The sequence below is a fragment of the Pituophis catenifer genome, unplaced genomic scaffold, assembly GCF_029215685.1.
Source record: "Pituophis catenifer annectens isolate HBS135680 unplaced genomic scaffold, rPitCat1.0.hap2 SCAF_1, whole genome shotgun sequence".
NCBI classification, from domain to species: Eukaryota; Metazoa; Chordata; class Lepidosauria; order Squamata; family Colubridae; genus Pituophis; species Pituophis catenifer.
The window spans coordinates 305,826,925-305,840,340 of record NW_027256881.1 but is presented as its reverse complement, the minus strand read 5'-3'; the positions used below and the strand labels follow the sequence as shown (position 1 = coordinate 305,840,340).

The 13,416-nt window shown below is 36.8% G+C and overlaps 1 protein-coding gene across 3 annotated transcripts in view; it reads left to right on the top strand.

Moving 5' to 3' along the window:
* Positions 1 to 7,255: 7,255 nt before the first annotated feature.
* FOXN3 (forkhead box N3) overlaps positions 7,256 to 13,416 on the top strand; it is a 185,831-nt gene continuing 179,670 nt past the window's right edge. For all 3 annotated transcript variants that reach the window (XM_070941224.1, XM_070941214.1, XM_070941205.1), the window contains exons 1-2: positions 7,256 to 7,413; positions 12,200 to 12,756. In XM_070941224.1, coding sequence (XP_070797325.1) covers positions 12,214 to 12,756 — 543 coding nt within the window. In that variant the 5' untranslated portion in view covers positions 7,256 to 7,413; positions 12,200 to 12,213. The remainder of the gene's footprint in view (positions 7,414 to 12,199; positions 12,757 to 13,416) is intronic.

Genomic DNA, 13,416 nt, shown 5'->3' with positions numbered 1-13,416 from the left:
TGTTGTGTCATAAATCTGTGTGATTTGGCTGTTATTGTTGTTGCTGTTTTGCCTTTTCCATTTTGCTACTATTTGTGTGTATTTTCCCCATCATTCATGAGTCAATATATTCTTGATTAGGTCTGTAATGTTTACTGACAGTCTGCCACAAGTATGTAATTTTAGGGCAAAGTGTACAGCTTTTCATTCTGAAAAGTGGGAAGACATGTAACTAGACTAGCAATATTCATCTAAGTAGGTTGTAGGAGACCATTATAGAAAACACTTCACAGCTTCTTTACTGCATGAAAATCATTTTATAATGTACAAACTGCAGACATATAATTTGTTTTTTATGATAGTTGGTAACCTTGTGTGTGCTAGCTAAGGATCTGCTATGATATTTTTTTCCATAAATTTAAGTCTTCGTAAATTTTGCTTGCATTATCTTGTGTAAATGATAAATCAAATGAACCTTCAAAGAAAGCATTAAGGTGATTGAATAATTTTGGTTATATGCTATACATCAGATACTGAAGGTGTAATTGCAAATAATTCTTACTAGAAAGAAAAAAGGAAGACCTGTGTGGATACAGGATTGATTGATAATGTGCCATCAAGTAAATTTCATATGTCAGCAATCACATAGACTTTTTTTTCAGGACAATCTGTCCCTGAGCTGGTTTTTCAGGTTTTCCAATGGTGCACTCATCACCACTATAAGTGCCTCCATCCACCTTGTTGCTGATCATCCTTTTCTTTTCTTTCCTTCCACTTTCCTCAATATTAGAAGCTTTTCCAGACAGCTAGATCTTTGTACGAAATGTCTGAAGTAGGATAAATTGGAGCCTGGTCATTTGTCCCTTGAATGATAATTCTTGATTTGTTCAACAATCCATTGGTTTGTTTTCTTGGCTCGTCACAGTACTCTCAAGAATCTTATCCAACACCAATCTTCAGAAATGTCAATACTCTTCCCACCCTGCTTTTTGAAACTTTAACTTTTACTTCCATAGATTGTCACTAATCATGCCTTGCATAATTTTGATCTTTGCAAATATAGATACATCACAACACTTGAATATCTTTTCCAATGACCTTGTAGCTTCTCTACCATGTGCTACCCTGTTTTCCCCAAAATAAGACATCCCCTGATAATAAGCCCAATCGGGCTTTTGAGCGCATGGCAATAAGGCCAAGCACTTATTTCAGGGTTCAGAAAAAATATAAGACAGGGGCTTATTTTCGGGGAAACACGGCAGCATATTTATTGACTGCCTGTTTCTTTTCTGTTGGTGGTTGATTCTAAATGGGAGAAGCTGTCCACCATTTTGATATCTTCATTGCCAATTATAATTTGGTTGATTGTTCAACATGTTATCATTAATTTGGTCTTCTTTATATTTAATTTTAGTTCCAGTTTTTCCATTGTGCTCTTTGACTTTTAGAACTAGGGCTTATAAATCTTCTGCATTCTTAGCTATCAGGGTAGTGTAATTAGTATTTTACAGGTTATTCTCCAGTTTTAAAACAACGCTCATCTTTTTCCAATTCGCTCCCCTTAATATAGAATATAGGTTGAATAAATAAGGGGAGTATATGCAGCCTTGTTACACTCCTTTACCAACCTGGAGCCAGTTTGTTTTGCTATGTACTGTATATACTATGTCTTCCTGATCTGTATATAAATTTCTCATGAGGACAATGAGATTTGCTAGCATAGCTTGGTTAAAACCTTTCCTGTTTCTTCTTCTATTGTTTGCCATTATTCAGTGGATATTCCATCAGTTCCTATAACCTTCCAACTTGTTAATAATCAGAATATTGATGTAACTTCAATCTGATATGAGAAAAAAAAAATGTGAAGCAATGATGAAATGTAAAATTTGTTGCTACCGGTTCTGTGGGGGTGGCTTGGTGGGCGTGGCTTGGGCAGGTGTCATGTGACTAGTAGGCATGACCATATTTCTTTTACCTTTTTAAAGCATTTTTTTACTACTGGTTCGCCTGAACCAGTAGTTTTTATCACTACTGGTTTGCCCGAACTGGAGCGAACTGGTAGCATTTCACCCCTGATGTGAAGGTTAATATGTGTTTCATATTGCTGCTTACAGTAATGCAACTGTATGTTCTAGAAAAGAAATTGTATATTCTAGAAAAGAATATACAATTTTGCAATCAAATTGTCTTTCAGGTTTTATCCTGTATCAACAAGTGGTATAAATGGCATGAAAAGGCATCAATACACATCTAAGTATTTTGACAGAAAGTATTCCTTGGCAAAGTTATGTTAAGCATAATTTAAGTGAATGCTTTAATGGATTATGTTGTGTAAAAATACATATTATGTCTTCCGTGGGAGGAGGGGGATCTTTATTTGTATGCATGAAGAAAGCTTGACATGGGCTGAAAGGACAGGATGAAATCAAGTATGATATCCAAAGACAATTGCTTTAGATCAGATTTCCCCAATGTTTCCGGCTTTGAGGACCAGTGAGTGGGGGAGCAAGGGTGTAGTTCCATGTGAGTGGTCAGCAAGCGTGTGTGTGCAGTTACATTTAGGTAAGTGACATGCATGTGTGCATGCCATTCACTTAAATGGAGCATGCGTGCACATGCACACACTCACTCACATGAGTGAGGATGCACATGTGTGCTCAGCAGCCGTTTCTGTGGCCCAGTTGTAGGCCACAGAAATGGCCCATTAGTGGGCTACAGCCCACAGGTTGGGAACCCCTGCTTTAAATAATCAGTTATGAACATGGGACTAATGTCAGCAATTGGAATACTGAGGATGTCATTCTTAATCATAATTTACCACATAAACCTCATTGACTCTAGTTCACACATAATTCTAAGCTATGGTGTGTTTAATCATTTACTAAATAATCCAGAATTGACTGGGTTATCAACAAATTGAAAGAAAATCAAACAAACAACAATAGGGCTTTGCATGATATGCAAAATTATTTAGTGTGACATAACTTTCAAGTAATCATTCTTAGATTAATCTGACTCATAACTCATGTAGGACTCTTTCTGCTGTTGCTTTATTTAGCTTTAGAACTTTTCCCTCATCTCATTAAAATTAAATATCAATTTTGCCTCGAATATCAAATGGCATAAACCTTATTTACCACAGGAACATGCCACTTTTAACTCTTCTAGCTAAACATTTTTTTTTAAAATACACCCAAACATCCCTGAAGAGTTCCTGTTTATTGCCACTGAAAACAGTGGTTGTTACATTGACCTACATGTGGGTGTGGGTGTCTTTTAGACACTTGACTTTTGACATCAGCCGCAAACAGAGAGAGAATGTCTCCTCTCTTGTTGACTTACCTACTTATCTCTTTCTGAAAGACCTCTCACAATGCTTTGAGTATATGTGTTTCTGTGGGTTGGGTTAGCATTTGGTAACTTGGGTTGTATTTTAAAAACAGCAAAATGGCCATGAGATAAGCATTGTTTGACTTAATAATTCAAGGTCTGCTTTAGTTTTAGATAAACAGGCATGTTTGCAGGGCAAGCAAGGATAAAGGAACAATGGCATTTTGCTTTATAAGGGCTGTAATTTTAATTACTCATTCCTTTCACAAGTAGGTTACAAGGATTGGCTGGATATATTGAATTGGCTTCGGGTAGTTCTTATTAAGTATCAATAATTCAGTTCAGCCACTGTGCTGGACATATACACCATGTGATTCATAGGAAGTTATATCTTAATGTTATTAGTCATAAAACTGAGAAGGAAAGCAAATGATACTTAATATACAGTATTCTCAGACCTATTCAGCCTTGTCTCTGGATTACAGTGATTGTTATCATATGTTACTATTTATTTGGGTAATTTAGAAACTTAAATGCTGCAATGATTTTAAATGTGGTGATTCATTTTAACAATGAAATATATTAGTTACATCCATTTATGCAAAAGCCTCTGAAAAATAATGATTTGCAGAAGCATGTTTCTATGAAAGTTTCTTGTTTCTATGAAGAAACAAAAATGCATGGATCAAACCGGAAGCCTAGCTAATGCAGCAATCTGTTGCATAGGGGCAACCAGATGCCTTCTGGAAGCCTCTAAATAGGGCCCGAAGAACAACACTGTCCTGCTTCGTTTCCCAAACAAATCATATCCATAAACTCATCTGATTCCTATAGCACATCAGCTACATCGTGGCTTGTTTAATTCTGGCAATGTGTTATCAGAATTAAGTAACTGTAATTTATGATAGTTTTGCTGTGAAACTCATTTTGATGTATAGTTCGTTCAATAAAACATCATTAAATAAACTATGGTTTAGAATGCTGTTGAACTTCTGCCACTGTTCCAATCTGAAGGACAAAACAGTACATAACAGTACCTAATGATAACCTTATCATTTATAAAGTTCTCTAATGTTTTTTGAGTCAATTAAGTTGAGAATGTCTTTCTTTTTTTCTTTGATTACCTACGACACAATTCATGCTAGGCTTAATTCTACTATTAAAATAAATGAACATAAAATTTACTTGGGAATTAGTCCTACTGCATCCAGTGTTTTTTACTCTGAGATGAGTATTAAGATTATACAGTGCTACAGATTCAAAGGCAAAGAGGTGCTCTAGTGTTCAATGATGCAGATGAGTCTACAAGAATTTGCCACAGCCAACTCACTGCAGCCAACTTGCTGCAGGACAACTCACCACAGGACCACTTGCTGCGGGACAAGAGTTATATTAATATCAAAGAAATGGTGGAGTGATGCGTTGGCCATGGTGAGTTGGCCACAGCAAGTTGTCCTATTCCTGATGCAGATAGCATCTGGTTGCAACTCCATAATTTTTCTTTTGGATTAATCTGTAGCTGCAAAAAGCAGTCATATCATACCAGCTGCTTTGAGGAATTATGGACAGGTGCCATGTGAGTATCCCATGTACTCCAAAATACTTTTTTATCTTTAAATCAAAAGGGTTACGCCTATAGCTTCATTGAGCAGGGACTTTAACAATTAAAATTGTTTTTGTAAAAACAAAATATACACACAAAAAAGAAAATGAAACTTGGACCTATACGTACACATCTATGTATAGATTATATGTACAGACAAGTATTTATAGGACCATGTTTTATTTCCTTTTTTTTCAGTTGTTCCTGGTTTTCCATTGTATTATTTTTTCCAGTGTCCATTTTTCACATTTTTTTAGTCAAAGCAAAAAACATACTGATATATAAGCCATCTTTGCTCCATTAGATGAGTCTTGAAAGCTTTTTCAGATGTCATCCCAGAAACATAGACAAGTTGATAAGACATTACATTGTGTGTGCCTACTTTTGTCATAATGTATTAGGTGAACTGATTATTATGGTTTATAAAAGTAGTACAGTGTAAGAAATAGCTAGTTGTAATTTAGTCAATAAAACACGATCAGATGAAGTATGCATAGTTTGCAGCAGTTTGTGAACACAAACACATTAAGCACATATGTCTGCTTAATTCAGAATATGAACTTTTGAACCAAGTACACATATTGGAATAAGTATTCCAACAAGACTGCAGCCTTCCTCATTTTGTAAAATTTTAATATAATTATATTGTGTTTCTTATTTGCTCTGTAGTTGGCAAACCTCAGTCAATATCAGTTTCTTGAACCCTTTTTCATACCTATAAAATATTCTTTTTCCAATATGAAAACGCATTCTTAGTTTGGGGGTAAAGGTGAAATTGTCTGTAATAATCACATCAAATGTGGGAGGGCTGAAATAAGAAAGTTGTATTTTGCTCATATACCGGTACTTTAGAATGGACCTCTGGATTCACCTGAAAAAAAAATTGTTTTTCAATGATCTTAGTTGAGATGTCACAAGATCTCTATTTGCCCTTGCATTTACATGAAGCCAACCTGAGAGGCCTCACTTTCATTTCAGTGATCAGGGATTCTGAAAACCAGAAACCAAAACAACTTGAACCACATGACCATTTCTAGTTTATGGTAACATTCAAGAGTTCATAAATTGTGTTGAACCCAAACGAAACAAACCATACTACAGTTTGGAGAGATTGTGAGTCTGTCTCTGACTTTTTGTTCTTCCAACTGGCCACTTTATACACCTAATGAAGAAAAGCAGTCAAGTGTCATAGTGTCCCACTGGTTTTGTTTACGGGGCACATGGAACACCACCAACTAGCCAGCTACATTTTAATCTGACTGTACAAACTTTACGGTTCTGTTATCAACCAACGTCAACATTGGGTAAACATTTTTACACCAACCAAGGGTAAGACAGTCAGATGGGCAGAGCAATTGTGTTCAGATACAGCTTGTTCCCAGTTCAATTCTTAGAATTATTGCCTGCATCCCTATTAGTTTTTACTTAATTAGGAGCGAGGTCTAGTGAATTCACGGGGACTTACTTCAGAATTGAATTGACCCTTCAGGAAGTGTTGTCTTTTAAGATGCCAACCCCCCCCCCCCCCACCTCCCCACCTCTCTCCCTGCGTGCGTCTTTTCGTTAAGCAGAGGCGAGCAGGTGCTATCTCGTAGTTGCACTTTTGGAAAGGCAAAACTGTCTATATTTTTTTTAAATATTTTTTTTAACACGGAAGGGTGGCGCGCTGTCTCTCTCTCTCTCTCTTTCTCTCTCTCTCACACACACACATCCTGAAGTGACTTTCAGGCTCACCCACATACCACGTAGGCTGGTGGGGAGGGGAAAGAAAAAGGGAGAAGCCAGTCAGAACAACCGGAGGAGGAGGGCATGTGCAGCGTTTGGGACTCTCCAAGTGGTGGAAGGAGAGGCCGAAGGAGGCGGCAGCCTGAGAATTTCTGAAGAGCTCACACAGGCCTCTCTGGCCGGGCAGCGGGGAGAAGCGAGAGCGGGGCGGAGAACGCGCGCGTGGGTGGAAACGCCGACCTAACCCCGCGCTTGTCTCGCAATTAGGGTCGCGGAGCAATAAAGCCCCCCCCCTCTTTTTTTCTAACCCACCCACTCCGCTAGCCCTGCCTTCTCCTTCCCTCCGTGGCGGCTAGTCTCTGCTGGCCCTGCCCACGTTTCCCTCTTTCCCTCCCCCCCCCGCGGTCATGTGTTGCCTTTTTTTTGTTGTTTGCAGTGGAAACAATTTCGCCTCCTTCTAGCACCTCCGACCCAAACCGCTACTCGCTGAGACGGGGGGGTTTGGGAGGGGGGGGAAAGAGAGGAAAGGAAGGGGAGACGACGGCTGGAGCGTTGAAGCGAAGCAAAGAGGGGCGGCGGGGGGGTGAAACTGCAGCAGGGTCCCATGCTCGCCTCGGATTTCCTTTTCGGCTCTGGGCTCCCCTCGCTCTTTCCCTTCGGCCACATTGTTGGCTTCAGGCTGGGGGAGGAAGCAATGCCTTGTTCCATCGGATGAAAAGTTTGCATAATGACCAAGGGAAAGGCGGCGGGGAAAATCTAGAACTCACCCAGGACAGGTAAGTTTAGATTTTTTTAACATACGTGTGTGTGTGTGTGCATGCGCGCGCGCGCGCGTGTGCTTAGTATATGGTCGGGGCGTTTTGTCTTTTCTGCTTTCTGTGTGGATTCTTCTTTCATTTCAACCGTAATTCCTTCGCTGGGAAGATTGCGTAAGATTCTCTGCATTGGAATCAAAAGAAGGGGGGCAAAAAAAAGCACAAGAGAGACAAGAAAAAAGGTGAATTGGGCGCAAGACGCAGTAAAATCAGTTCGGAATGTCTAAAAACAACTTCCTGTTCGTCTTGGAAATAAGGGGATGTAAATTCTCTTGGTGTTTGTCAGGTGAAGCGAGTCGAGCCGAGTTTGCAGGCACGAATGTAATTTTGTTATCAGAACTAAAGCAGCAAATGAGACCTTTGGCGAATAGAGTTGGGGTTGTGTTTTAAAGTTGGGGGGTAGGAGTTTGAGGACGAACTCAACCTTTACAACATTTGTAATCATCATTTTTTTGCGACAGTGATAGCTTCCAGTTGCTTCCTGTAGTTTGGGGAAGCATTTTTTTCTCTCCCAAGTTTTAAAATCCCATCGTTGTTTTTTTTTTTTTTAACTAGTAGAATGAGCTTTAGCATTAAGACAGCACGTTTTTGAAATGATTTTTACAGAAATAGATCCTAAGCTTTTTGGGGGGGGCGCGTATATGATGGCGTGGTGTAGAAGAAGATAGGCCAATGCAAGGTTTAAGATATCTGACCAGCATGTAAGGTATGTTCGCTGCAAATGGCACTGTATAGACATAAGTGCAGTTTTCTAGTCGCCTAGCAACGCTATTGATTGATTTGAATCCCAACCAATCAGCGGCCTCCTTCTCCCCTTCAAATGTTTTTGACAAGTACAGTAGGGAGTGTAGGCAAAGTGCAGTCTCCCTGACTGCTCTCTTCTTCACTTAAAAATATTGGCCCGTTGTTTTATTATTTCTTTAAATATATATCCGTTCAAATGTAGCTTTCAAATATATGCCTCTGCATAGATGTAAGTTATTTGGAGAAACAATAGTAACTAGTAATTCTTCCTTTTTGTGTATTGTGTCAGTTTCACAACTCTAAATATTAAAAACAGTGGCTGTGCTCAAGCAGCAATAACGTTCATTTTACACACACTAGGGTCAAATTCTGAGAGCGTCTGCTAGAGTTACCTCTTTACAAAATATTTGTTGCTAATTTGTATGTAATTGTTTGGTTAGAATTCTTCAGCCCAGGTGTATTTTGTTAATTAGAAATGGCAGGCAAGTTACTCCTTTGAGCTGGAGTTCAGCTGAGGAAAACTCAGCTGAGTTTCTAAAGCTAACTTTTCTGTATACTTTTTTCCTTCACGTAAATCTAAACTAGAATTTCTTCCATAATTCATCTTAAGTTATGAAATTATTGTTGTTTCAACTGAAATGCTGCAAACTTGTTTTCAAAACTGTACAGTTAGGTCTACACTACTGTAGGTACACTAGAAATACTTAAGCATTTCTTTTGCATCGCTTCTGGAAACTTATCCTTGTGCACACGAAGGAGGCGCTTCTTATAGTTTTCAAGCTGTTGATGTTGAAATATACATGGTATAATGCACATTTCAAAAAAAATATCTCCTTCAGCCATGCACAACATTTCTCATTAAGTTATTTATATTTTTCAATGATTATTATTAGAATCCATGAGACATTTCCAGCATGATCCAAAGTCTCTCATGTGGTATTCAATGGCTTTTACTCTACATAAATATAAATAAAATCACATGCTTAAAACATGTAGTAAAGTGGTTGTGGCTATTAATCCAAACATAAATTGTTTGGTGGGTTATAATTTTAATTAACTCAGAGCATGTTGAAAACCATGAAGTTGACCCTGTATATATAGAATTGGAAAGAGTTGCCAGTCTAACATAAGCTCTTAGAAAGAAGTCCCTAGTTTTTGTGTGAAAATTGATGGTATTATATAGTCCTTTGGGAGAATGCTGGCAAGTAAGCAAATTAAACTGAAAGAGAGCAGCATGTTGTCATAGCAACAGAGCAATTAAATTATGTTGTCAGCCATGATATAATTTTCCTATTTAAAAGCTTGCTCATGGGATATAAGTTCTCTGTGCTGAATGCATTTGGCTACATTGCTTTCAACTAAAGGCGGTGAGATTAATGTTTTAGGGATACACGTTGCAGTAATCTCCCTTCCTCAGTGCTTCCATGTTTCAGTGTACCAACAGTGTCTTTACTAGGCAGCATTTCTTCACATTGAAACAGCATTGAAAACCCTTATTGAGCAATGTTTACGAGTACTCTCACTATTTCCCCTCCCCTTCTTTCAAATGAGGAATATATAGTTTCCAATTTTGTAATTTTAAAGAACATCTTAATCACATTTTTGTTCTTAATTGTTGAACTTTGTTTAAGTGTTATCAATACATTTTCTCATTAGAATGGTATGAAATAGATTCATTTAACTTTTTTCAACTATTTTAATATTTTCCTTCAGCTTCAGCTTCATTTTTATTCAACCTTTATCTCTAAGAATCTTGCTTTTTTTCTTTTTGTGTTTTTTCTTCAACTCACCTTAATGACTTCGTATGTAATTATAATTTTTTTAATGTTTTGAAACTACTTAACAACATCAAGCCTTTTACGTAGGTTTTTGACATGTCATATTAAATTATTGTGATTTTTTTTACATTGAAGATGCTTCTAATAATTTTGCATATTTTTTTTTAAATAAATTCAACTGCTGAGTGTTGTTTAAGCTCAAAATCTTCCCCAAAGACTATCTCTTAAGAAGTTTTAGAAGTGGTATATGCTGAAGGCATTACATTGAAGAAAGCCTGGTTATATGTTTGATGAGTTTATATAAAAATGTTGCACTATATAGGGGTTAAAAATTTATCTAATGCACTAACACTACACTAATAATATATGCTGATCATAATTGTAATTGATATAAATAAAGAAAAATATATTCTAGAAAAGTTGCACAAAGGTAAAGCCTTCCTTGAATGAAGCTCAGATATGAAACTAATTGACAACTCTTTTGTCAATAATACAGAAAAGTTTTGACATTGCTTCTCTAGATTGATTTCTTCAGTGTCCACATCTAACATGCATCTTTAGGTTTTCTAGTTGGTCTCCTATACAAGAATTAATCAGGATACATACTGTTTTTTTACTTCTGTCAAATGGCTAAAAATGCTCATTAAACAAATATAGACTGCCTCTATAAAGAATTACACTACAGTAGAATCTCTGGTCACGAACGCTTCTGACCATGACCAAATCGGGTTCCGACCAAAAAATTCACATTTTTTTTTCATGGCCGATTTCCCCTTCCACGCCATTTTTTTTGTAAGCGCCAAATTTCCAAAATTAGGTTCGGGTCACAACCAAATTGGTTTGCGACCAAAGTTATGGAACAAATTATGATCGTGACCAAAGGTTCTACTGTATTTTAATTTAGAGATCCTAGTTTTATAGTGAAGCGTGAACATGCTTGAACTTTAATTATATTTGTGGCATACGTGTCAAACTGCCAAAAGAGACCAGTGTCATGGAATTTTGCATGTGGCATAAATACAACTAATACAAGCAACTTAGCCTACATGTTCCCTATCTTGCTATAAACCAGTATGTAAAAACCTTGAAGTGGAGTGGTCAGTATCTTGGGGATGACAGTAACATATGGAATATTGATTGAAGAGATAAAATAATGAATCATTGTTAATCAACTTGTTTCAGATAAAGAGTAAACGACTTAAAATGTGGCTTTGATTGCTTAATCTTGATAGCGGAATTCAGGTTTAATTAATGTTTGTAATACTTTCGCAAATATTTCCCTAACACATATCAGATAGTCAGGCTATTTGTTTGTACACATTTTCTAGCTTTGGTGCCTTTTGCTTTTTAAAATGTGATATAGTCTGATCTATTTTTGCATACTATTCTCTGAGCCCAGTATAGCAACAACAGTATCTACTGATCTGTGTATGACATCACTGTTCATGCTTTCTTCTAAGTCACGCTTGTCACATTCATTGTTTACTGTAATTTCAGCTAAATTTGTCATTGTGGAGCTGAATTCTTTTTCTGTATATGCATCTTTTCTCTGCTTCTCTAACTTGTATTTAGATCACTAAAAGTTAATTCTGAATGCATACCACAAATTTTATTGCAATTTCTTTGGGAAGCTGAGTGAATGCTTGGTTGTAAATTGGGTGTGTGTTTGTGTGTGTAAACATGGAGTTTTGCCTGTTTGTGTGTTTAGCCAAAGTAACAGAGGCTATAATTATAATGTGGCTGTGCTCACACTGGAAGTGAAACAGCTGAAATTAACATGAAGCAACTGGTCTTAAGCTCTCAATTTTGTATGCTTATTACAAACAATAACCGCTATTATGACCAGTGATATTGGAATCCATATGATATGCTAGTTTGAGAGAAAGTACAATTGATAGCATTTGCTTATTTCTCAAGTTAATGGATAAAGCCTTGATTTAAAAGAACATCAACCTATTTTTGTTGTTTATAGGCAGAAAAATTAATATATTTCAAAAATATTTATTTCAAAAAATACAATAATGTTTATTGCAAAAATTAAAATTTCATTGTTGTCTTATTCTATGAATATTGCTTATGTCAGTCTGGATATGTGTGTGGGGAAGGTGCATAGCCACTAGACTTCGTAAAAGGCCCTAATACAAGCTAGGAAAAGTTGTTTGAATGTTATTTTCTTTTTATCTACCTAACCTTTTTTTTAAAAAAATTTGGATTTATTTTATTAGGAGCCTCCGACTAAATGGGTCCAGTTATGCCTCCTAGTAAGAAGCCAGAAGGCTCGGGAATTACCATTTCCAGTGGACTGAGCCAGTGTTACACAGATGGTGACCTATCAAAAACTCTACAGGATGAGGAGGACTTAGACTTTTCTTTGCCTACTCTTCGACTGGAAAAAGATCCTATAGAAGATGAAGAACTTACCAATTTGAATTGGTTACATGAGAGTAAGAACTTGCTGAAAAGTTTTGGGGACTCAGTCTTAAGAAGTGTTAGCCCAGTTCAAGACCTAGATGATGATACCCCTCCATCTCCTGCTCATGCTGACATGCCCTATGATGCCAAGCAGAACCCTAACTGTAAACCACCATATTCATTTAGCTGCCTCATATTTATGGCCATTGAGGACTCTCCAAACAAGCGGCTTCCTGTGAAGGATATATACAACTGGATTTTGGAACACTTCCCTTATTTTGCAAATGCTCCTACTGGATGGAAAAATTCTGTGAGGCATAATCTGTCATTAAATAAATGTTTTAAGAAAGTGGACAAAGACAGAAGTCAGGTGAGGCTGGAATAATGTCTGTAAAATCCATTTAGTCTTCTAATTTTTATTACTACTTTGGGTTTTGGGGTTGTTGTTTTTTGTTCTAGTTAAAATGGATCAAGCAGTTCTATGTTTTCTCTTTCCTCTCTCACTCAGTATTGCTCCATGCATTTGAAGAAATAGTATTTGATCTCAAGTGGTTCATTCATAAAACATTGCATTTTTTTTGTATAGACAGCTGTAAGATATTGTTTGTGTAAATATGTAGTATGCATTTTAAAATTCCATGTTATATATATCTCTATGATACCAATATACTCTATTTTGTTTTACTGATGATTTTTAGACATACCAGGTGCATGTAATCACATAGAAGGAGTTGAATACTATGCTTGGCTTTATATACGTCTGTGCAATTTTTGCTTCTCTTCCACTTTAATTGAATGTGAAGAAATTGATTTCTTATGTCTAGTGTTGCATGCACAGATCTTTGCAATCTTGCAGTTTTCTGTTTATTATTAGACGGTAAATTTACTGTATTTATATTAAGATTTTATATTAATATTTCATTTATAACTATCTGTTGTAATGTTGGTTTATTTTGGGTTGCTTCCATGCAAGGAACTGGTGAGATCTGTATCTGAAGTTCAGTAAAATTCACAGATTGACCCATGGGAA